This window comes from Sarcophilus harrisii, chromosome 2 (genome assembly GCF_902635505.1).
Source record: "Sarcophilus harrisii chromosome 2, mSarHar1.11, whole genome shotgun sequence".
NCBI lineage: Eukaryota > Metazoa > Chordata > Mammalia > Dasyuromorphia > Dasyuridae > Sarcophilus > Sarcophilus harrisii.
Genome location: NC_045427.1, coordinates 623,016,158 through 623,042,282, shown reverse-complemented (window position 1 = coordinate 623,042,282; position 26,125 = coordinate 623,016,158). Strand labels below are relative to the sequence as shown.

At 38.9% G+C, this 26,125-nt stretch overlaps 1 protein-coding gene across 1 annotated transcript; it reads right to left on the bottom strand.

Annotated features, from left to right (window-relative positions):
- Window positions 1-5,199: 5,199 nt before the first annotated feature.
- ECHS1 (enoyl-CoA hydratase, short chain 1) lies at window positions 5,200-24,874 on the bottom strand. The gene is made up of 8 exons (XM_003754937.4): window positions 24,721-24,874; window positions 18,369-18,566; window positions 17,458-17,585; window positions 14,533-14,632; window positions 12,306-12,410; window positions 11,490-11,609; window positions 7,663-7,730; window positions 5,200-5,805 (listed from the first exon to the last, which is right to left on the bottom strand). Exons 1-8 carry the CDS (start codon window positions 24,806-24,808, stop codon window positions 5,740-5,742), a joined length of 873 nt encoding a protein of 290 aa, XP_003754985.1. The 5' UTR covers window positions 24,809-24,874; the 3' UTR covers window positions 5,200-5,739.
- Between the last annotated feature and the right edge of the window lie 1,251 nt (window positions 24,875-26,125).

Below are 26,125 nucleotides of genomic sequence, written 5' to 3'. Positions count from 1 at the left end.
AGGCTACTCTATCAAGTGGTTAAATGGAACTGGAATATAGGGGGCCCCCTAAAGTGGGTAGAACCCAGATGGTGGGAGCCTGAGTCAATGCTAGAGAGACTACTTGCCCCAAAATATCCTTAAAAATTAAGAGAGAACCCTAAAGGAGGGATAAACCCTATAATACCTGGCCTTCAGGCATGGAAGCAGGAAAAAACGGTCATTGTTTTATTCATAATAAAAGAAAGTGTCCAGAATAGATGAGTAGACTATTATTTGTATTTAAAACATTATAGGAAGTGAGTTTTCTATTGTCTTGATGGGGTCTTGTACTAGAAATACTGTTATGTACAATATTTGTTTCATCCAACCCTTTCAGTCCATGAAAGAGAATGAAATGATTTTGAAAGGTCATTTTTACCTGAAAAGCCATAAATAGTGTAGACAAGAAATGGGAGATTAGATGAGAGATTATTTCAGAATGATGGAATTAGAAAGACCTTTGGATTGTTAATTCCCACAAATAGAAGCAGGGACAAACCCTTCTTGTTCAGAGTATTTATCTCTACCAAGATAGAATCATGTTCTGGATATAAAGGTAAATCCAGGAGAAATCTAAGGCCATTATCCCCCAAGGACAGAAGTATCAATGGTTGCAACAGTCCTCCTGGAAGCTCTGCTGGGTGATCAATCTAAGCATACATCAATCTGAGCATACACTTCATGTGACTGGACATACCCATAAATTGCCAAGCATTTATTAAGCAGTTACTCTGTGCCAGGCACTGGGGAGTACAAGAGCAAAAGGAAACAGGCTTAATTCTCCAGTTTACTTTCTTACTTGTGCCACAATCAAAGCCATGAAGACTCTCAGACAGTCATATCAAATGTGGTGGCCAGCCCCCTCTCCTCCCACTCCCACCCATGGCCTACAGGCCAGAATATCATCTCAGAAACACAATTTTCAATCCCAGGGCAATTCCTAGCACAATTCTAGAATGTATTAAAAATCAAGCAATGACCATAAGAAGCCAGAATGGTTTTATCAAGAATTGGTCATGTCTATGCCCAAAGGTTGATCAAACTGTGCATCTCTTTTGATCCAACAGTGTCTATACTGGGCTTGTATATTAAAGGGATCATAAAAGGAGGAAAGGGGATCCACATGTGCAAAAGTGTTTGTGGCAGCCCTCTTTGTAGTGACTAGAAACTGGAAACTAAATGGATGCCCATCAGTTGGAGAATGACTAAATAAGTTATTGTGTATGAATGTTATGGAATATTACTGTTCTATAAGAAACAATCAGTAGGATGATTTCAGAGAAATCTGGAGACTTACATGAACTGATGCTAAGGGAAGTGAGTAGAACAGGAGATCATTGTACACAGCAACAAGATTATATGATGATCAATTCTGATGGACTTGACTCTTTTCAACAATGAGGTGATTCAGGCCAGTTCCAATGGTCTTTGATGAAGAAAGCCATCTATATCCAGAGGGAGGAAGATGGGGACTGAATGCAAATCACAATGTAGTATTTTTACTTTTTGTTGTTTGCTTGCATTTTGGTTTTTTCTCATTTTTTTTCCTTTTTGATCTGATTTTTCTTGTGCAGCATGACAATTGTGGAAATATGTATAGAGGAATTGCACATGTTTAACACATATTGGATTACTTGCTACCCTAGGGGAGAGGGTGGGGATGAAGAAAGGGAGAAAAATAAGTGGAACATAAGGCTTTGCAAGAGTGAATGTTGAAAAGTATCTGTGCATGTGTTTTGAAAATTAAAAAAAAACGAGAATGTCATGTCATCATGCATAAGTCTTTATAATTCTTGTTCATGCTTCCTATAAATCTTTCATGGAGTTCACACTAAATATATTGGAGATCTTCCTCTGGGTCTTCTGCTAACTTGTGGATACCACTGCAGCATTCAAAGAGCTAAAAATATCTGAAAAACCTTTGGAAACTTTAAAGATCCACTTAAACAGCAACAACAACTTATACTAACCTTAAACTATAATATATAATGCAATAAATAAATCAGTAGGATAACAAATGAAAAGCTCAAAAGACAATTTCTTGGTAATTAATAATCAGTTTATTAATTAAATTACCTAAAAATCAATAAATTGATGATAGATTTCTCTTTCAACAAAGAATAAAAGACATGGAGTGCCTGAAAGTTTTGAATAATTCTTGAAAGAGAATTTCCTTGACAAATGAAAATTGTCCCTAATTGGAGGACATTTAATGAAGAGGTGGGCTATTAGTTCCTAGTTTCAACTAGACTATTCTGGTTTTCTTCTTATGAACTGGGTCACCTTAAATTCTAATGGAAGGGTTCAAGGACAAGGGCTCCTTTCCTTAGGGCACAAGGGCTGGGATAAAAACTCACCTAGACTGGATTCTGTTTATATTCTAAAATGAAGAAAGGTCTCCTAGTTGGGCAGGGTTCAGTTCAGGATCAAAGAGAATGTTCCCTGAGAGTTAGAAGAAATTTCAATCTTCAAAGGGTAAGCCATACCCTTTAGAGACATAGAGAGGCTAACCTTTCACAGGAATTGGGCTTCAATAGAGAAAGAGAAGGAAAAAAGCCTGGATCCTAATGTAGTAATTGGTTACCAATAGAAAATTTTCTTTTAGTAGAATAGCAAGTTAATAATATACTATTATTAGTAGTGTATAATATCTAGTAGTATATAGAATTACCAATTCTATATTCTAGGTAGGGTCTACAAAGTTTGATACTCTTTACATTTGGAAGATTTCCCCCCATTTTGTCACTTTGCATGGTCATTTGAAATTGCCAGTTATTTGGGAAGAGATATTTTGATACTCATGGTAGGGAAGTGGACATCATAAAGACAACTCAATTTCTGGTAGCAATGAAAAGTTATTATCTGTCTTTGTGATAATACTCCATTTATTCAGCCTCAGAAGGGATGATGTCAATCTCATCTCTGGATTTTCTAGACTGTTTTGTTTTGTATTTTAGTCATTTCAGTTGTATCCTACTCTTCATGACCCCCCTTTTGGAATTTTCTTGGCAGAGACACTGAAGTGTTTTGCCATTTCTTCTCCAGCTCATTTTACAGATGAGAAAACTGAGGCAAATGGGGTTGTGACTTACCCAGATCACACTAGTGTCTAAAGCTAAATTTGAACGTGGGTTTTTCTGATTCCAAGCCCTATATTTTATATTCTGAACAAACTAACCGCCCTAATTGAGGTTTACTTCCTTTAGTTCCAAAACTTTAAAATTAGAACAAGTTCTGGCAGCAATTTAAAAAGCATTCCCTATATTCCTAACATCTTAAGCAGAATAAAGGCAATCCACATTTTGCTATCTGGTTTGATCATTATATTTCAATTTCTAGTTCCATATAAGTCAGTATAGCTTTGCCCTCTAGTGATCATTTAAGCAAATGCCGGTCTTCACTTGAAACCCTATTCCTACCTGTGGGCCACAGGGTTTTGTATATGATGGTGGCTGATTTTTGTTCATTTGTTTGTTTTTTTTGCAAGACACATTCTTCCCCTCCCTCCATTCAAAAAGATATATACATACATATATATATATATGTATATATATATATATATGTATATATATATATGTATATATATATATATATATATATATTTTTTTTTTTACATTAGTCATTTTCTGATGCTTCTCCTCCCCTCCTTTAAGCCTAGCCTAAGCAAAGCAAGGAGCTTGACTACCTATGGCACTTTCTCTCCCAGAAGTCCCCTACTTCTCTACAAAGGAGGGACATTACCCTTTCACCTCAGGGACCAAGGTTGTTCACTAGTGAATCTGAGTTCCAGTGAATTTTAACAATATTATCATTTGTATTATTGAAATGGTGGATATGTTTCTTTAGATAGGCTTTCTTCATTATGTATCACTTCCAAAACAAGGTTTTCCATGTTTCTCTGAATCCCCCATATCCTAATTTCTTATTGTCTAATTGCATTCAATTACAACCGTGTCACACAATCTGTTCTGTCATTTTTATGACTTTCATGAGTATTTCATCATGTTCAGTGCCTTTTGTTCTACCAGGAATAGTAATAATCACAGAGCCAAAGAGATGAAGAGGTTGGTGACTTTTTTCACACAGGGACAAATCATTTTCCAGGATAATTGGACAAATTTACAGCTCCACCAGCAAGGAGTGTATTTGTGCTTGTCTTCCCCAATTCCAACAATGTGGGCTATTTCCACCTTTCATCATCTTTGCTAACTCAAAGGTGAGGTGAAACCTACTGTTCAAAATGTCAGATGCCTTTAAAGACCATCTAACTTCAGCCCTCTCTTTACAGAGATGAGGGACCTGAGGCCCAGAAAAAGAGACATATTCAATGTCAAACAGCTAGTAAATCATAGAATTAAGGTGGGATTGTAGAATGAGCAGGAAAGCCTGCCTGCATATTAATAGTCAGAGTTAATATGCATAGAGTGTCAAGTTCTTTACAATTATCTCATTTGATCCTCACAACAACTCTGGGTCTGGTCCCTATTTTGTAGATGAGGAAACTGAGGCATACCAGGGTTATGTGACTTGGCCAGGATCACACATAGTGATGCTACTTGGGTGAATAAATCACTACTCTTTTTTCAATCTCAGTTTCTCATCTGGAATTTGGAGGTTGAACAATGACATCTAAGGTCCCATCCGGCTCTAAATCTGTGATGTATGACTTGAACGCAAACCTTCTGACTCTAAATTCAGTGCTTTCCCTGTATTTCCTACCTCCCTCAACTGTCCCAGAGCACAATGTTTTGAGTTCCTATGGCTACTTTTTAGTTCTTGGGCCCTTCCTTTGTTATCAAGCCACAGGCAATCCCTTCTTGCTATGTTCTTAAACTGTCCCCTCTCCTTACTGATTTGCAGCATTAGGCTGGGAAGCAGGATTGTTGTGTCCTGGACTTATGATCACTGAGTTCTGAAGGAAGCCTTCTCCTAAAAATAAATGAATGAATTGCCATTAACAGGCATCCCGATGAAGCACTCTCTGTCTCCTTCCTGATTCTTACCTGTGTTCCCGTTCATTGAGATTGCCATTGAGATTAGGCCACATAATTATGGCCTAAGTAACAAGTAATCATTCTAAAATAGAGTGCTACATTTCTACATAATGGATCCCTATTTATTTTGCGACATCATTGTGAAAATGAATTTTTTTAAATACTCAGTTCTTTAGACAAAGGGTATAATGAATAAAAAATCATTTTAGTCAATGGCTTATTCATATAATTTGAATAAACATGAAGGAAATCTTTTTCATGCTGACAAGATTACATTCAAATGATGGTGAATACAAAGAGACTGGTTTCATACTCTTAGTCCCTTATGTCAAGTGAAGTTGTTTTAATACACAACACAAAGGCTTCCAGTGAAGAATTTCTGACCTAACAGTAGACAATAAGATCATATTGGTAAAAATGCACCTGGCTTTGGCGTTAATCATGATGCAGAGAGACAGATCCATTAAGGCAAATAAATAACTTCAGTGTCTTGAGACAACACCTTGGATTCTGGTGCACCGAAATATAGAAGGACATGCTCTCTGAATCAGCAAAGGATGCCCTGAACAAAGTCTTCTGAAGCAATGCTATAGTCCTAAGAGAGGCACATTGTGTCACTTATTATTTACCTGTGTACAATAGCTATGATTTATTTTGATTTTTAAAAGTAATTTCTAAAGAAAAATATAAATCTTTTTGCCACTTCTCAAGCAAAATTCTGTGATTATTTGTCCTTAAAGTCGGCCTTCCTCTTCTCCACAAATGCACTCATTCCTTCTTTCCGGTCATCCTTTTATGGAAAAAGAAAAGGGAAAAGTTGGTATTGACATATAAAATTCCTTCTTTAAGTCCCTAACCTCCTATTCTCTGAATTTTTGACATTCAGTCTCTTCCTGTATCTTTATATATTCATACTTAGAAACATTCATTCCAAACTGCCATGCAAATTTCATCTGTGGTATGTTAGGACACGGTTCTACCCACTGAGGCTAATGGCTTGTCAAAAGAAAGGGTTAATGCGTTCATCTCCATCATTCCCCAACACCACAATCAGGAACAGTTATTGAGAATTTATTCCCATTTGATATAAAAAAACACAAGAGATGGCATTATCTCAACATTGTTTGAGATTATGCTTTAAGTACCACGGATAATTAATGGATCAAAGGCTCACAGACTTAGAACTCAGAAGGGCCTTAAATGTTATTTAGTCCAACACTCATTTTATTGATGAGAGAGCGAATAAAGGAGACTAGAATAAAAGGATCAGGAATATTCTTTATGGGGAGTGTAGAAGAATCAGAGAGCATGTGATAAAACATTTTTGGTGCTGAGAAAAACCCAGGGTCACACATGGAGGCCCAGAGAAGTCCCATGATTTGCCCCAAGTTCCCCACCACAGGTGGTGACAGAGGCAGAATAAGAACGTAGGGCTTCAGATGTAAACCCAGGACTCTTTCTATGGTAATGTAAGCTGCTTTAAGCTTTAACAAGTGGGCAAGTCTCCAGACAAGGATGGGAGGTTGGCACTATTACTACCTTCAAACCAGGACTTAGAAAAGTTAAGTGACTTGTCAGCCCAATCAGTATCAAAGACAGGATTCAAACTCAGATATCCCTGACTCTAACTTGATGTATCTTAGGTACCAGTACATGCCTTATATACTTCCAAAAACAAACTTTTTTCCCTTGTTCTGACAGGTCTCTTAACATAGTGGGTGGGCACTCACTGGTAATGAAAAAAATAGCAATGGGAATTCCTAAGTTTTATTCTCTTTGGTTATCACAAATATTCTAAAATCATTAGTTCAAGGCTTCACAGATATCAACATAAAAATCTAGGTGATACAACATTTTATGCAACATACACACACACATACATATACACACACACAGAATATGTTTATTACATATATTTCAGGAAAAAATTGTGTGTAAATAAAATGTTCTAAATACACTAGAGAAGCTGTCAAAAAAAGATGGCAAGATAGCAAAAAAGATGCAAATTTTTCTCTATAATGCCCAGAATAATTTTCTAAATTATCCTTTTTGAACTTTTGACTTTTTATTGTACTGTGTTTGTTCCAAGCAGGTTAAACATGTTCAATTAAATCTGAAAATCAGAGCCGAGCCAATTAGGAAAGAGGCAACTATCACTCTTGACCAAGTTGAAGTGGCAATTAGTTATAAACCTGAGAGTCTTTCAGTACGGGTATTCCTTCCACCAGAGCTGGCTTTGATCCTTCCATGGCTTAGTAGACAATTTTCATGCATTATCAAAAATAATAACAATAGTTCACACTGATGGAATGTTTTTATAAAGTATGCAATCTCATTCAATTAAAAAAATCAGCATTTGAAAGCCAACCTTCTAGTGGGGGGAACCTCTTGAAACTCTGTTTGACTGGTTTCCTAATGATACCTGTGCATATTCCTGAAGGCTTCTGGGCTTGGTGAAACCTGTGAAGCTTATATTCAGTTGGCACAAACCTAACAAATCCAGAGCAGCCTCCACATAATCATGAAGGCCTTAATTACATAACCTGCTGTTTTCACATTAAAGTCATACATGAGTAAAGACTTAATCTGAACTCCTCTGATGTGTGGTTTAGCAGAAGTGTCTACATTGGATAAACCGTTTACTTACAGTGGCAAAGGTTGAGTAAAAGATTTTCTTCTCCAATTTAAGTCCTTCTGCTAATGTCATCTCAAAAGCTGAAAAACAAATTCTATAAGTCAGGAGGGTACAACATGTATGCGTGATATTGTCTGGATGCTTTTTTGTCAAAATGCTCAGCAAATTGCGGTGGCCTCTGAGAAGTTTAGTCTTATTCTTCCTACATTTACTTTATCTTATGATTCCACATCATATTAGAAGCTGTCAGGACCCCTAGGATGTGTCAGAGCCACTCAAATACAAGTGTCCTTAGGTGTGTTTAGCTGCTAATTTTAAATTGTGGTACCCAACAGGACCATATGGTATTCCTTCAGACACTTAAGACCCTAAAGCCCAAAGCTAATTAGTAGTCATAGGTCTGGAGCTTTCCCAACTTCCAGTCTGTAATGTTCAGGCTAGCTTTCTGCAGGATCTCTGGACAGGCCTTGGTCTTTTAGGTGGAGAAGTGATGAAGGCAGGAGAGCCACACAAGGCTGGTCAAAGATGGAGTCCAGAGTCTGGAATCTGGAGTCTGGAGTTTTTTCTGTGTCTGTGACTTTGATTCTTCTTCTGTGTCTGGGTCTGAGAGACTCTCTCTTAAATAACTCTGTACAATTATATCACTATAACAATTGAGCATGTGCCTACTGCCCATTACATCATCCTCATATTAAGTATATGTTTAGAGAACGATTATCTCACACTCAGTAGGTGCTTAACTATAAGCATCCTGCTGTCCTTGATTCAAGTACACCTTTTCAGAGTCTTGGCCCTCTACACCAGCTTAAACAGCTGTTCTTATACAGCTCTATTCACAATAATCAAAAAAGATTTATATGATAATGGTTAACCTTAACCTTCCAACTAGTGTGGTTAGCCTTCTGTTTCAAGAACTATACTCAAGGACCCTCTTCTGTGTCTCTGCAGGATACAAAAGAAACTACTCCTAGACTCATGCTTCCTAACTTGTGAGCCATATGTACAAAGGCTGGTTTGGATTAGAAGATTTTTTGTGGCAGTTTTTTGTATAGGAATTCTTAAGTCCATGGAACCCCAAAAAGTCTGTGGATATATTTCAGGATATCTACAAACTTGAAACTATTAATATTTTTATCACTATATTTCAATAGTGTTGGTTTTTGCAATCTGTTAGGGGAATTTTTGATTTCCTTTTATCATTCTGGACTCAAGGCCATCCCTCTTACAATTTCTGGTTAACTAAAAATCTGTTTTCATATTCACCTCACATGAACAGAAGCTGTTCTATGGGATGTAAAAATTAATTTAAGAGCCTTAAATATTCCCTGGATAAGAAGCCAGAGGAAGACTCTTAACTGTTTCTGACTCCTTAGAGATGAATAAATCCTCCTCCTCAATTAGCCTATTGTGAATCTTCTATAAGTATTTTAATCTGTAATCTTATTCAGTTTACCTATGGAATTTGTTGCATGAAGGTGGTTTCCTTAGGAGATATAGGAGATTATTATTCTGTTTAACTAACTTTGTACAACTTTTATGACAGTAAAGGAAGTGTGTGATATTGGATCTATCTTCTCTTTAACTCTGATGGGCTAAGAGGAATATACAATATTGTGATATGTAAAAGGATTGTTTCACTGTCCTGATGTGTAATTTTAAAATGATATAACTGTTACTTATAATCATAAGAAGCCTTGTCAAAATCCTCATGGTGGTCCAAGTTTTACTCAGAGGCTAAACTTATACTTAAACATAATAATAAAACCTAAGCTTTTACCTCCATAATTTCTGCATTATGGTAAATATATATTTTCCAGTAGCTATCTACCACATGAACTCAGAGAAGAGATATTTCTCCCATATCAAATCATATAAAGTTTATGCATTTGAAAGCATTATTCTGAGAAGGGATTCATAAGTTTCACCAGCTACCAAGGGAGTCTGTGAGACAAAACAAGGTTAAGTTCTATAAGCTGAATTCTATAAGATGGATACCAGGGATCTGGGAGGCACAAGGAAAAAGGTGAAAGATAAATCAGACAAAAAGGTCTTGTCCTGAGAAAAACTGTCTTAACTTATAGTACACCCAAAGATTTGGGTGATTTATGAAATATAAGAAGAAAAGTTCAGAACAGAGGTTTATAGGTATTGAAAAAAAAACTGCCTATTACTATTGATGGGGTGCAGTTTCTAGGGAAAATATCATAATAACTCTGGAGTCGCCTGGCCTTAGGAATGCAATAATAGGGGCAGCTAGGTGACACAGTGGATAGAGCATCAGACCTGAAGTCAAGAGGACCTAAGTTCAAATCTGACTTCTGACACTTAATACTTTCTAACTGTGTGATCCTGGGCAAGGGTCAAACTTAACTCCAATTGCCTCAGCAAAAAAAAAACCAAAAACCAAAACAAAACAAAACAAAAAAAAAAAAACCAAGGTAAACAGGAATGCTATAATAATATAGCTATATATTTCTTCCCTTAGTTTTCAGGGAAGATATAACAGTAATCCTGAGGCCCCTTGACCTTAGCAGTGCTATTGTTCAAACAATCTATTTGTCAATAATCCTAAAAACTCCTGGTGTAAGGAATACTATATTATAGTCCTACAAACATTGCTGACTGTCAAAAAAACTATCTGTTGGTCAGTGATAACAAAGTTCTTGAGATAATAGTGAATAGACCACCCTTCAGACCTAACTGTAAGCCATACAACTAGCAAATAACTACATGAAGCTCCTGGTCTCTAACTTTTTCCTATAGATTTATCTCCTTGCTCCTGGTTCTTTGCTAAATTCTTTTAGGACTTAGCCCATTGTTACTATTATAATAAACTTTGCCCCTTGACTTGGAGATGGGTTCAAGCCTGAAAATTCATTTGAGATACCTTGTCTGAAACCCCAATCTTTAAGTCTCCTTTGAACCTCAAAACTATAAGGCATTGACTTCCCTCTGGAAGGTTAAGACAAGAGAATACATTGAGTTACAGATGTTCCTTATCTGACAAAAGCATAATGATTATTTGGTAGAGATAGACTCTCTCCCCCTTGCCCTCACCCCCACCCCCAGAAGTAAATCTTATGAAGAAATTTACTCCAGGAATATTTGAATAAGGGTACATTTAGCTAAATAAGCGATAACTTCAACTATGACTTCAGAGAAGTCAAACCATATTCAAATGTGATATTAGATCTATTTTCTCTTTAACTCTGATGGCCTAAAAGGAATATACAAGACTGTGATATGTAAAAGAATTGTTTCACTGTCCTGATGTGTAATTTTAAAATGATATAACTGTTACTTATAATCATAAAAAGCCTTGTCTGTAATACTGACTATAATAAAGGGTAAAGGTGGGTAATATGGCTCTTTTTAGAGAAAGCTAGAATAATATAATCCAGATCCTTTGTTTTAGGATGATCTAATCTATCATAGGGAAAACTAAAACCTGGGAGAACTAGAACAATGCACTATTTTGGGGTCTACTGAACTCAGCAAGAGCCAAGATCATAGGCCTTCAGCACATGGTATTAAGTCAGTTCTTAAATAAATTCTCTAACAAGCTGAACAAGTTCAGCTTATCTATTTAGTATAAATAAAAGTTGCATGCTTTAGATGGAAGTTCTATAGAGGAGAGTTCACTTTGTTACAAATGTTAAGAAGTCAGGCATCTTGCTCAGACAGAAAACTTTCTCACACACAACTAAATTTTTAAGAATCCAAAAGATTTTTAGCCACAATGTAATTCAATATTATTAGATTTCAGATTTTTGAATTTTCCTTGGAGCCTTGATTCCTCAACCTCTTCCACTCTATTTCCTTTTGCTAAAATTCATTACCTGCATTCACTGAATCTTTGGCCATTTCTGTTACAATTTTAGAATTGTTGGCAATTTTTTCTGCACATTGGATGGCTTCTTCAACCAGCTTCTCCACAGGGAAAATTTTGCTAACAAGGCCTAAAGTAAAAAACAAAGTTAAACAGCACACTAAATATATTTGGAGGTATTTAGTATCTATCTGTTCCTACTTCATCAATGACCATTTGAAAATATTCTATAATGATCAGGTTTTTTTTAATAGAATAATAAATACCTTTCCAAATCAATTCAGAAAATTCATTCTGCTTCCTCTCTTCATTAAGATTAAGCTAGGAGCTTCCCCACAGAAACCCTGGTATCAGGGATGTGAATTCAACAATGACTTGTGGGCTTTCCTCTTGATTCTGTACTGCACTAAACTCTGAGTCGCAACAATTCAGTGGAAGAGAGTAGCAAACCCCTTTATACAGACACTCTTAGAAGGAAGCAGAGTGAAAAGGCATGTGAGGCAATCATGCAACCTTCTGCCACCTCATTAGTGACAACAGCACCAAAGTCCTTGAGCATATACAAGAGGAATGATAGTCCCCTTTCTGAGAGGAATCTCAAGGATCAGTTTTTTTGAACACAGAAGGGAAAACAATGGACACAATCCCCTCCCTCCTACCTTGGTTTAGAGTGAGAATAAATTCCCTACTATGAGCTTCCATCATTAGATTGGGAGCTCCTTGAAAACAGGGGCTGCCTCTTACCTTGCTTTGAATCCGAATTAATAAAAGGCTAGTGACTGATTGACTGGTTGAAGCATCAGCTACAAAAGAGTGGGGCTAATACCTGCTTGCTTGGCTTCTTGGGCTGAGATTCGGTCACCTGTAAGGATCATCTCCATTGCCAAAGACTTTCCAACTACCCGGGTAAGTCTCTGAGTTCCTCCAGCACCTAGAAGGAATGAAAGAATTATTAGGTTCTCTTTTTTTAAAAAAGGATATAATACCATCTCATTTGTGAGCTTCAGGGGTACTACTGATTCAATAAAAGAGGGCCAAGGATGGGATAGATAAAATAGTTAAAAGCAAACAGAGAGTAGAGGGGCAATCAGCAGAGGTTGTAGAACAATTCTTAATAGAAAAACTAGAGTGCATTCATTCACCTCTCTTCCAGGAATACTCTCCTTAAATATTTAAGTCTTTTTTTTATTATAGCTTTTTATTTACAAGTTATATGCATGGGTAATTTTTCAGCATTGATAATTGCAAAACCTTTTGTTCCAATTTTTCCCCTCTTTCCCCCACCTTCTCCCCCAGATGGCCGGTAGACCAATACATGTTAAATATGTTAAAGTAATATTTGTCTTTTAGTGACTTCTAGACCTAAATGGTCAAGCCCTGTCCAAGTCAAGTAAAAAGTGTCATTGGCACTTAACTGCCTTCATTTCTTTCCCTTTCTTTTCACCCCTTGGCTTTCCCAACAATTTTTACTTTGGGCCCCTCATCAGAGAAAAAGATAATTTTGGAATAGTTCCCCATTCTTCCTAGTGAACTCTCCCCACCCCAACTCAGAACTTCCATCCCTTCATTTCTCAACAGGTAGGTACGAGTAAAACACTTTAATGAATAACAATTACTACCCATATCCAGTTGTAGCCTGGCTCTAAAAGGATATCTAAAATCTCTTTCTTCTGCCAGATATTTGGCATACTCTTCTGGAATTTGACAGGCTAGAAATGTCCATTTCTCATGCAATTCCCCTGGTTTGTGTTGTCTAGCTTCTCTCCCTCCCCCCCCCTCCCCCCCCCCCCCCCCGAGGCTATTGGGGTTAAGTGACTTGCCCAGGATCACACAGCTAGGAAGTATTAAGTGTCTGAGACCAGATTTGAACTCAGGTCCTCCTGACTTCAGGGCTGATGCTCTATCTACTGTGCCACCTAAGCTGCTCCTGTGATGTCTAGCTTTTGAGCTTAATTTAATTAGATGCACTGGAGAAACACCTCTTCACCCAATACCAATCAATTGCCCAGATCCACACATAGACCAGAACTTGGTCAAATATTGTGGACTCCATCCTCCTGTCCTGGCATGAAAGGCCCCCCTGCGGATTCTGGCTGAATCCTTGTCCTGTGAGTCTAGACAAGACCATGTGTGCCCCCCGTGCCAAATTCTGGATGTACTCCTTGTGTGACTTTCATGCAGTTGGATGATTCTGGGTAAGGCACACTGCTCTCCCCTGTGAATAAACACATCAAGTAAAAAACCATTTGTTTCTAACCTCCCAGTTCCAAAGTTGTGATCCTATGATCCTTCTCCAAGCCGTTAGCTAAACTGTTTCTTTTTGTATATACATAATGTAAATGTATGTGTAAATGCATGTACATATACCCGCATCACATGCTGCACATATATTATGAATATATTTACTTGCTCTTGTTACACTGACACAGATTTCCAGGATTGCCAAATTCGTGCCTTAAACCAATCTCGTGTACATTGGTGAGGTGGGTTTTTTAACCCATTTAACAGATGTGGAATCTGAGGCAGAAATAACTTGCCTACAGTCCTATAGTTAGCAATCCTAGGAGCCTGGACTTGAACCCAAGGTCATCCTCTAAGGCCTTTTCAGTCCTTCCCGTTATCTATTTAACATTTTTAAAAAATGGGAAGAACTTTCAGTACAGAAGGTCTAGTTCTATTTTACATAACATAAGCTACTAAAAAAAGTTAGCCTCATGTCTCTTTACTAGATTCCTTCTTCTTGGTCCAGCACACAATATATACTCATACAGACACACACACACACACAGTCACACACACACAGTCACACTCACATTGCACACAAAGAGACATTCACAAACACACACACACACACACACACACAGTTTAGTAGACAGCCTTCTGGTGATGAGGCTTTCTCTCCTGGCTGATTTCCAGTTAAGTTAAAGCACACTAGCAGGCTGAGACTTTGCTGGATCTCCCTCAAAACCTAGGATTTCTCATGAGAAGATGACGTTCGTGTCACAACCAGTGGTACAGTCAGGAGTTCATATCGTAGTCTGCCGGTGTCTTACCTGGGATGGTCCCCAGCAGGATTTCTGGCTGTCCAAACTGAGCCTTCTCACCGGCATAGATGATATCGCACATCATAGCAAGCTCACAACCTCCCCCCAGCTGAAAAAACAAACAAAATGCCATTAGCCCATGGCAGAAACCAAACCAACAATGATTCCTTTGGCCATCTTTAAAGCTCCTTAAAACAAAAAGGAGAAATACTAACATTGAAAGGAAGTCATTTCTTTGAGGAGTGAGGTGAGCCAAAAACCTAGCATTTCTCCTTGGAGGACCGATGGCTTCTCTAACACATTACTTTAACCCCAACTTATTCTCCCAATCCCTACTCTATTATAGGGGACCATAAGCCCTGAAAGTAGCTCTTCTGCTCAACAAAGAACATGAGAGGGCAGCAAGGTGGTGCAGTGAATAGAGCACTAGCTGTGTGACCCTGGGCAAATCACTTAACCCCAATTGTCTCAGCAAAAACAAAACAAGACAAAACAAAAAAAATGTGTATATTTATAAAGGGTAGCCTAGAAAACTGGGCAATTCCTTCTAATTAGCCATTAGGAAGAAATTCCATCTAAAATTCATCTAAAGAGCTGGAAAATTAAGAAAAAATATTTTATGCCAGTTTATTTTTTAAGTTTTAATACTGATTTAAGTTTATGATTAATTAAGATTAAAATACTATTACAACATAGGATAGTATATAGAAGAGAAACTATAGGTCATTTAGTCCAGTCCCTTCATTTTATTTTTTGTAATTAATCATATTTGGGGTATTTTTATTTTTGGATTTCTTTTTAGAGGGGGGAGGATCTCTGAAATGGTCTAAGTCATTTTTAAGTGAAAATTTTTTAATGAACAAAAATCTATATTCTCTCCCTCCTGCCATCTCTCCTATATTTAACTGACAACAAAAACTAAAATCCTTGTAACAAATACACAGTCAAGTAAAACAAATTGCTGCACTGGCCACATCCAAGAAAACATGTCTTTCTTTCTTTTTTTGCTTTTTTTATTAAGGCAATTAGGGTTATGTGACTTGCCCAGGGTCACACAGCTAGGAAGTGAAGTGTCTGGGGCCACATTTGAATTCAGGTCCTCCTGACTTCAGGACTGGTGCTCTGTCCATTGGGCCACCTAGCTGTCCCGAAAATGTCTTAGTCGGCACTCTGAGTTGATCGCTTCTCTTTCTAAAGATGGGAGGCATGTATTATATGTTGTCTAGAACTGTGGTTGGTCATTGCATTGATCAAAATCCTGGAGTCTTTCAAAGTTGTTTGTCTTTACAACGTTGTGATTACAGCATTAATAGTTCTCTTGGTTGTTTATTTCCTTCTACATTAGTCCATACAAACATTCTCAGATTTGTCTGAAACTATCCACTTCATCACTTCTTGCACCACAATAGTATTCTACTATATTTGTACACCATAATAGGTTTACCCATTCTCTCACCTCCTCAAGATATTAATCCCCATGAGCATCTGTGTAGAGGTCAAATTATAAATTGCCAGAGAAAATAGAAAGCATAAACCCTCTATCTCAGATTCTCTGCCAGAGGATTAGAAGAGCACCTCAGGTGTTAATGTTTCTTGTGTTCCCATAAAACAACCTGAAAAGTTAAAATCCACGATCATTCCTCAATAGATGAATGGTCAAGGGACAAGATCAGGCAGTATTCCAAGAAGGAAATCTAAGTTATATATAACCACATGAAAAAGTGCTGCAAATCACCATGAGAGAAATTAAAATGAAAGCAACTTTGAGATTCCACCCATCAAATGGCAAAGATGACAAAAAGGACAACTATGAATGGGCTGTGGGAAAACAAGCATGCTAATGTAACTACTGGTCTAGGTGTTTTAGAAAATAATTTAGAATTATGCTTCCCAAATCATTACCATTACGAGACCAATACCCCAAAAATATCAAAGAATGAAGAAAAAGATCTATATGTAAAAAATGTCAATAGCAGTTCTTTCTGTTATAGCAAAGAAATGGAGACTAAGAGGTGCCTAGGAATCAGGGTGTAGGTTGTGAATGTAACAGAATCTCATTGTGTTGTCATAAATGACAAAAGGGATGGTTTCAGCAAACCCAGGAAGACTTGTATAAATCCATACCCAATGAAGTAAATAGGATAGGAGAACAATTTATACAATAAGAGAAATATTATAAAGACAATGGTCTAAAGGTGCTGAAGGACATAAACATTTTTTAGATATGTGGGAATTTATTGTGCTTGACTATGCAATTTTTTTTCAAGGGCCTGCCTTTCTCCTTCCCTCTACTCTTTCCTTCCTTTCTTCCTAATTTTCTCTTTTCCTCCCTCCAGTTTGGAGAATGAAAGAGGTGAGAGGTATCAAAGAGTTAACAACAAAACCAAAAAAAAAAAAAAAAAAGAGTTGCCAAAAAAATGAAGGAAAAAAAAAAGAAAAAGTCATTGAAGCATTATTTTAAAAAAAGAATACACAAAGGACAACAAAAAAGATATGAAGGAATCGCAAATAGGAAAGCTTTGAAAGCTACTTTTGAAAGGAAATATAAACTATATAGTAGGGATTTTCATGTAAAATTCTCTTTTTCACTTACTTTGTATATGAAAATGCTCATTTTATTTGACATTTAAGTTAAAAATTAAAAAAAAAAAAAACTAAATAACAAAGGCAGTACCATGTACACTTCCTAGATTAAAAAAAAATTAATTCATATAGAGGGTCATTTAAAAATAGACTTAAGGCTTCCAGCAGGAACTTGGTTTTTATAGTCAAATGGAATCCAAATTTAAAGTTAAATTTTCATGAAAAAATTATGACTGTTAAAAGAAAAGCTTCAAAATATATGCTTTAAATGTCTGTAATCACTAAGACTCAGTAATCACTAAGTTCTCTGAGATGAAGGAAACTGGTGGGAGAAACAGCATCAACACTCACTGCATAACCATTGACAGCAGCTATGACTGGTTTCTTGATTTGGGTGATGATGTCCCAGTCCTTTAATAACTTCCCCGAGTAACAATACTGGAAAGTCTTATCACACATCTCCTTGATGTCTGCTCCAGCTATAAAGAGAGAGAAAAACTAATGGAGATCTAAGTGTCACAAAAAGAATTCATATTCCTTATCACTTAGACACTCAAAAGCATAGAAACTAATCTAGTTTTAGTGGGGTGACTTCTAAGTGGCTGTGCAATCAATTAAATCAAACAATTATAGGAACACTCATAGTAATACAAAAGTGGGATTGAATTTTCATCTTGCAAGGCAATATAGTGAGCACAATATTGGTCTTGGAGTCAGGAAAGTCTGGCTTCAAGTCCTGATTCTGACCAATACTGACTCTGGAGGAAAATCACTTAACTTCTAGAAGCTCCAGGAAAGTCCCTGACTCTGGGCTGGAAAAAAGGCATGGACTACAGTGATGGAGGAAGTATTTCTTAAGGCTTCCCACACTAATGAAATCACAGATATATGTGTGTAATGGGGAATAGGAGGGATTGAATCACAGATATAGAGTTGGAAGGAGCCTCAGAAGCCATTTTACAGATGAAGAAATGAAGTCTTAGGGATGTTCAGTGATTGAAGAATATGCAGAATGGTTGATCTCTAGCAATATTCCTCCTTGCTCTCACATCTCTTTAGGTATGGCTGCCCCCAAAGAATATATCACTCTAATATTTTAAAAAGTGCTACTCAGAAAACACAAAGGTATGGTTTAGCAAAGTCTCTCTGAATACAATACAGATGTTGAGGAATATCAGTTACAACTCATAGAGCTGTCTATAAGTCTATATAGTCAAACTCTGTAAGTTGTTTAATCACTGTTTCCATTTAATGTGACCTACCTGCAAATGCTTTTTCTGAACCTGTCAGAACTATGGCTCCTATAGATGGATCCTTCTGAAATGTCATCAGGGCCTGGTTGAGCTCGTTTATCAGGGGTTGGAAAAGTGCATTCAGGGCCTTTGGTCGGTTCAATTGAACCAGTCCCACATTATTTGCCTTTCCTTTCTTTTCTGTAATGATGTATTCAAAGTTACCACCTATAATAAGAGAACACAAAGGAAAATTTCACTCAGGAAAAAAAAAATCAAAGTAGCCCATTGGACTCGGCTTTCCCCAGCTTTCTAAACCTACAACAAAAGAGCATCAACTTATATGAAAGATAATTTCAAGGCATATTTACTTTTGGATGACAAGGTTTGTTCTTTGTTAGGTTGAACAACTAGTCTTCATATAGCATTTAAAGTTTTACATACCTTATCCCAGATCCTAACAATCTTAGGAGACAGGGACTATAAAAATTATTCCCATTTCACAAATGGGAAAACCTGTCCATAGTAGCACATCTATCTGCTGCCCGGTTGGCCTGATTTCAAGCCCCCCATGGTATTTGCTACATCATGTGGCCTCTATATTCTCAGGAGTAGAATGGTTAACAGGTGAACATTCATTGTACATAGCAGCAGCAAGATTATATGGTGATCAATTCTGATAGATGTGACTTCTTAACGATGAGGTGATTCAGTCCAGTTCCAATGGTTCTGTGATAGAGAGAGCCATCTGCACCCTCAGAGAGGATTGTAGGGACAGTGTGGTTCCACAACATGTGGAACAAAACATAAAGTATCTTTACTTTTCTGTTGTTGTTTACTTGCACTTTGTTTGCTTTCTCTTTGTTTTCCTTTTTTGATCTAATTTTTCTTGTGTAGCATTATAATTGTGGAACTATGTTTAGAAGAATTACACCTTTAACATATATTGGATAGGGGTGAAGTCAGGAGGACCTAAGTCCAAATCTGGCTTCAGACATTTAACATTTCTTAGCTGTGTGATCCTGGGCTAGTCACTTAATCCCAATTGCCTCAGCCAAAAACAAACAAACAAACAAAAACATATATTGGATTACTTGCTGGCAAGGGGAGATAATAAATACCAGATAATTTGGGAAGAAAGGCACTAGCAATCGGGGAGATCAGGAAAAGAGTTTCTGTAGAAGGTGAGGCCTTAGCTATATCTTAGAAGAAAGGATGGGCTCTAGGAACCACTTTTCCTGATTATTCCTTTTAATTAGATCTATTTTTACTTTTATTTTTTCTGAAATCATTAACTTAAAAGTTTTTTGACAATCATATTTCAAAGTAATCTGTTTCTTTTATCACGCTTTGTATTTTATTTTATGCATAAAAATATTATTCCGAGAAGAAACTCATGAACTATGAAAGGTTACGAACTGCTACCAATGTGAGGGAATCTTGTATGGGTGGAACAACATGAAGATCAGCTTGTCTAGCCTATAGAGCAGATGAAGGGGAATACAAATAAGCCCTAAAAGGTAGATTTTGGAAGGTTTTCAGTGGCAAAGGGGGGAAGGAGTCTGGAGATTATTGAGTAATACAGTGTCCTGTTCAGATCTGCGCTTGAGGGGATACTACTTTGGCAGCTCAGGGGAGAACAAAATGGAGAAATCTGAGGCAGAGGGAGACCAATTAGGAAGTTAGTGCAGCGGACCAATTGAGGGGTTGTGGCTGGGAGGAGAAAGAAGATAGGTGCCAGATATAGAGATAAAATTGACAAGACTTGGAAAAATAAATACATATGTATATACACACACATATAAAAACATACACAACATAAATACAAAGTTAATAAATACCAGGTAATATGGGAAGGAAGGCACTAGCTGTTGGGGAGATCAGGACAGGAATTTCTATAGAAGATGGAGCTTAAGTTGTATCTTAAAGGAAAAGATGGGCGCTAGGAGCAGAAGATCAATGGCAAGAGGTCTTAACCTGGGTCTGTGAACTTAAAAAAAGTTTTTCCAACAATCATATTTCAATGTAATTGAATTATATTTGGAAATATAATATGACTATTGAAGGAGAATGTGAGGAGTTGAAGATTACTCCAAGGTTGCAAAACCAGATGGCTGAAAAGAAGGCAGTGTTCTCAAACAAAACAAAACAAAAAAACAAACTAAGGGAAGTTCAGAAGAGGGGGGATGTGGGGCATGTCATGGACAGTCATATATTGCAAATAAGACAGTTGGGAGACTGGTAAACTGCTGGACATCTTCAAGGTCTCTCACATATTGAGTACAAATCTAGAGGATTTAAGAAAAAAAAAAAAATAAGGAAGGTTAAGTGGGGCAGTATATAGAGCACTGGGCCTCCAGTCAGGGAGACTCATCTTCATGAGTTCAAATCTGGCCTTGGACATCCAGTAGCTGGGTGACTCTGGACAAATCACTTCACCCTGTTTGCCTCAGTTTCCTCATCAGTAAAATGAGCTGGAAAAGGAAATGGCAAACCTCTGGGAATGGAAGCTTGGTCTGAGGCCCAAATATCTCTAGACCAATTCCTTGGAGTCAAAAAAATAAGCCCTGGGAGCAATTGAAGACAGAGCATGGGCAATTTTCACTTCATGAGCAATGAGGGGGTCCAACAGCTGAGTAGGAACAGAATGATGTCTATTGGGACAGAAGTCCTGGACTTAGACTGTAAGAGAGGATGTGGCTAAAGAGTGGTAACAGAGGGACAGGGACCCTGTTGGTTCTGGGGGACTGCAGGAGAGCAGAGCCCCTGGTTTCAGTTCCAGGACAGAGCCCAGCCACTAGAGGGACCACAAGGAGCTATAATGTTGGCAAGACAATGGGGTTAGGGGCCCTAGTCATGGTTGGGTTCTAGAGGAGTTGGGCACCAGGACAGAATTCAGAAAATAACAGTAAGAAGGATCCATGGGTTGGGGCATTATCCCCTGTACTTTGGGACTAGAACTTGATGATAATATTAAGATGCTAAAACAAGTAAAACAAAATAAAAATAAAAACGAGTAAGCTAAGGTGAAAGAATCCAACCATAGAATGGGGATAATAAAGCAGATGTGGCTTCATATTCAGAGGAAGACAGTGGAGCTAAAAATGTCACTCCTTTGTCAAGGAGAAATGTTAAAATTGTCAAAATCCAAAAGGAGTTCTTAGAAAAAATTTAAAAAGGATATTAAAAAATCAAATAAGGAGCTCAAGGAAAAATTAGAAAGAAAATAAAAGAAATCTAAGAAAATTAAGAAAAGAAAGTCACCAATTGGAAATAGAGAATGAAAACTTAAGGAGGAAAATAATTCCTTGAAAACTAGAATTGAACAAGGGGAAACTAATGACATAAGACACCAAGAAATAAAACAAAATCAAAAGAATTAAAAAAAAGATGAGAATGTGAAACATTTCATTAGAAAAACAACTGATCTGGATAACAAATCAAAGAGATAATATAATAATAGTTAAACTACTTGAAATTTACAATAAAAAATCTTGATATAATATTACAGGATATTATTAAGGAAAATTGCCCTAAAGTTCTAGAACTAAAAGAGAAAGTAAAAATAGAGGAAAAAACCCCACTGATATCACCCCTGAAAAAGATCCCACAAAGAAAATTTACAGGAATATCATAGCTAAGTTTCAAAGTTCCCAGGTTAAAGAGCAAATATTACAAAAAATAAGAAAAAAATTAAATATTGCAGAGGCTATAATCAAGACTACACCACTGAAAAAATGTAGGTCTTGGAACACTATATTTTGTAGAGCAAAAGAGCAGAGATTATGACTCTGGGTAACTGGATGGAATGGAATAAATGGAAGAAAATGAATTAAAATATTTTCTGGTATTTGTGACAAAAATAGCAGCACTTAATGGAAAATTCAACATATGAGGTCTAGTAGAAATGTAGGGTAAACATTAAAGACTAATTATATGTGATCCAATACGGTCAAACTGCTTACTTTTTAATATGTGAAAATTGTTATCAGTACTCTTATGACTGTCAGCATTATTTGGTAGCTTGAAAAAAAAAAAGACCTAGGCTAAGTTGCAGATGATGGAGTGATTTTTAAAAAATGAAACTGTGAGAGAGATAAAAAGGATTATTTCGTACAATTGGGTTATGAAAGGAAGAATTCATAGAGAAGCAAGTGGGGGAGGATGGTTGGTAGTATTACAACCTTACTCTCATCAATGGTTAAAGAAAAAGCAACATATGCATCTAGAAGAATATAAAAGTCTTCTAAATTTAGAAAGAAATAAGAGATCAAGGAAATAGGAAAGCAGGGACTTTTAGAAGGGATGAAGAATTAGGAACAAGAAGGGGATAAGGGAGAAACTCTTAGAGAGGTGAGTATATTAAAGAATAGTAGGGAAAGGTAACAGATAATGGCAGATAAGATAAATAGGGTGAGAAGGATAATGAGAAAAAATAGGATGGAGGGAAATACAAAATAATTATAACTCTGATTTACCCATAAAATAGAAACAAACAGCAGAATAGATTAAAAATCTGAATTCAACAATATATTGCTTTCAGGAAACAGAAATGTTTTACACACACACACACATATATGTGTGTGTATGTGGGTGAATGTATCTCTATGTGTATGTTTATAACACGTACATATATATATATAAAAAGACAAGAATAACATAAGTTTGGAAAAATAGCTGTAATAAGCATTTGTGGAGGGTATAGTCACAGGGATAAAAATCACAGATCCAAAATCATTGCATTGTTTTTTGGACGTTACAGGTATATAATAACTCATTTTATCTGGGAATCTTGTGCCACAGAGACTTACAATAAAATACATTATGCATGACACCAGCTTATTTCTTGTTCTAGAAAGGCATGGGTAAAGCATGTTCTTTCTAAAAACAAATCATAAATCCAAAGTCAAGTCAATCATTTCCCATAGTTCTCTTTCTGGGTGTAGATGGCTCTTTTGATCACAAGATCACAGATCAGTGGAACCGATCTGAATCATGTCACTGAGAGCCACACACGTCAGAGTTAATAATCATAAAATCTTGCTGTTGCGGGTATAATGATCTCCTGGTCCTGCTCATTTCACTCAGCATCAGCTCGTGTAAGTCTCTCCAGGGCCTCTCCCAAATCATCCTGCTTATCATTTCTTATAGAACTTCAACCATTCTCCGACTGATGGGCACCCACTCCGTTTCGTTTCTTGCCACTACAAAAAGGGCTGCACACAAACTCCTATGTAGCACACGAGGAGGAAGTGCGCTCCTCATCTGGTTCAAGGAATCACACCTTATTTCCAGTCCAGTTCTGGCCAAAGTGATGCTCCCACAACATTCCGTTTCTCTGAGCCCTTTGGAAAGGCTTGTCATGGAGGCAGAGCTTCCCCTCATTCTCACTGTCCCTTCACAGGCTGGCTCCACTGCCTACACATTCCCTCCCTCTCCTGCACATATCATGGATTTACTTGACTGCGCATAAATTAGCTGGCCCCGTTTCCAGGAAAAAGGAAACTCCTTGAGGGCAGGGCCTGATGCATTTTTCTTTTTATAATTTATATCGCCAGTAAGCAGGGCGGTGTTTGGCACAAAGTATACGCTTAATTGGTGCTTTTTGACTCGCTGGAGTCTACCCCTGCCATGGCAGTCTAATGCCTTCCCCACCAAAACTCCAAACTTCTCTAGTCATCCACACCGGGATCCTCCACCCGTACCGGCCCCATCCTTCTTTTATCCCGCTCTTCCAAAGGCTCCCAAGACGCTTCTCGCCACCAAATGCAAAAGGCTTTTTTCTTCTGCCACTGATGACGCAGAGAACCCCTTCCCTCAGCTCCAGACACCGCGGCCTCTAAGATGCCCTGACCTTTTACCTCGTGTGGGGAGTGAGCGTGACTTATCCTGGCGCTCGGGCTCCCCGAAACGCCCCTCTTTCAGCACCACCTCTCTGTGTCTCGGGACGCGCGACTAAATAACGGAAGATCTCCTACGTAGCAAGGGCAGTCCCTGCGCCTCCGGGGCGGACGCCCGGGCCTGAGCGCCAGCGCAGGGGCCTCTGGCCAGCCCTAGGTTCTGCCTCGTGGGAGACGCCGCCGTCTCTTCGCGTTGGGGAGCCTTTCACAGGGCGGTGCTAGCCCCAGGGAGCGCGAAAGCTGCCAGCGCGCGCGCGCGCATCCAGCGCCTCAGCGGCCCCGCCAGGTGGGTCTGCCAGGAGACCCTTTTTGCTAGGGGGACAACTGAGGTGGGAGGTCAGGGACTCGCGCAGGGTCACGGGGCCACGCTGGGGTCCGAACCGGGGCAATCCCGGGCGGGCGCGCGGGCGCCCCCAGGGCCTCAGTCCGCCCTTTCTCCCTCCTCAGCCCTTCCCCCCAGCCTCGAAGCTGGAGCGCCTTACCCGCCGCGTAGCTGCGGGCCGCGGGCAGCCGAGGGCAGCGGCGGAGCAGGGCGGACCCGCGGAGCATCGGCGTGGACAGAGAGGCCATAGCGCACGGGCTCCCACGGGCACGGTCGGGCACTGCCAGGATAACCTCGGCCGTGACTCCGCCCCCCGGCTCCCGCCCAGACCAATCAGGAGCCGGCTCGGGAGCCTCCCCCTCAGGGGCATCGCGAGAGTTCCTCAAAGTAGGGAAGTGGGAGGAGCAAGAAGGCGGGCCCGGTGCCCTGGGCAAAGGCACCGCCTCCTGGGCTCAGGATGGCCTGCGGGGGAATGGGAGCCTTCGGGACCGGGCGAGATCGGGAGAGAACTCTAGCGCTGCCAGGCCTCGCAGGCCGTCCGCTGCCCTCATTTTACACATCAGGGAACCGAGCCCCGGAGACTGGGGTCACCCTGCTCAAGGGCACCCTGCTAGGAAACTGGCACCAAATCTCCTGACTTGCCCGACGTCACGGAAAGTTTGCAGCTGAATAAGCATAAGAATTCGGATTCCTTGCTGTCCCGCAGCGCGCCTGCCCTACCTATGATGCCCTGAGAAGCAGGCTAAAGGGCCCGGCGCTGGGCTCCTCCAAAGGCAAAGTCACTATCTCTGCCCCTAGACTTCAAAAGGAAAAACATGTGATGTCCTTCCTTCCTTCCTTCCTTCCTTCCTTCCTTCCTTCCTTCCTTCCTTCATTCCTTCCTTCCTTCTTTTCTTCTTCCTTCCTTCCTTCCTTCTTCCTTCCTTCCTTCCTTCCTTCCTTCCTTCCTTCCTTCCTTCCTTTCCTTCCTTTCCTTCCTTCCTTCTTTCCTTTCCTTCCTTCCTTCTTTCCTTCCTTCCTTCCTTCCTTCCTTCCTTCCTTCTTTCCTTTCCTTCCTTCCTTCTTTTCCTTCCTTCCTTCCTTCCTTCCTTCCTTCCTTCCTTCCTTCCTTCTCTTCCTTCCTTCCTTCCTTTCCTTCTTTCCTTCCTTCCTTTTTCTTCCTTCCTTCCTTCCTTCTTCCTTCCTTCCTTCCTTCCTTCCTTCCTTCCTTCCTTCCTTCTTCTTCCTTCCTTCCTTCTTCCTTCCTTCCTTCTTCCTTCCTTCCTTCTTTTCCTTCCTTCCTTCCTTCCTTCCTTCCTTCCTTCCTTCCTTCTTTCCTTCCTTCCCTTCCTTCCTTCTTCCTTCCTTCCTTCCTTCCTTCCTTCTTTCCTTCCTTCCTTCCTTCTTCCTTCCTTCCTTCCTTCCTTCCTTCCTTCCTTCCTTCCTTCTTCCTTCCTTCCTTCCTTCCTTCCTTCCTTCCTTCCTTCCTTCCTTCCTTCCTTCCTTCCTTCTTTCTTTTTCTTCCTTCCTTCCTTCCTTCCTTCCTTCCTTCCTTCCTTCCTTCCTTCCTTCCTTCCTTCCTTCCT

Excerpts from the sequence above, each read along its gene's own strand:
- ECHS1 (XM_003754937.4), bottom strand. The coding sequence starts at position 24,808 with ATGGCCTCTCTGTCCACGCCGATGCTCCGCGGGTCCGCCCTGCTCCGC. Across the intron at positions 7,731-11,489 it reads CAAAGATTCAGTGAATGCAG|CTTTTGAGATGACATTAGCA; the intron begins GTAATGAATTTT and ends TTTGTTTTTCAG. Across the intron at positions 5,806-7,662 it reads TTTACTCAACCTTTGCCACT|GATGACCGGAAAGAAGGAAT; the intron begins GTAAGTAAACGG and ends TTTCCATAAAAG.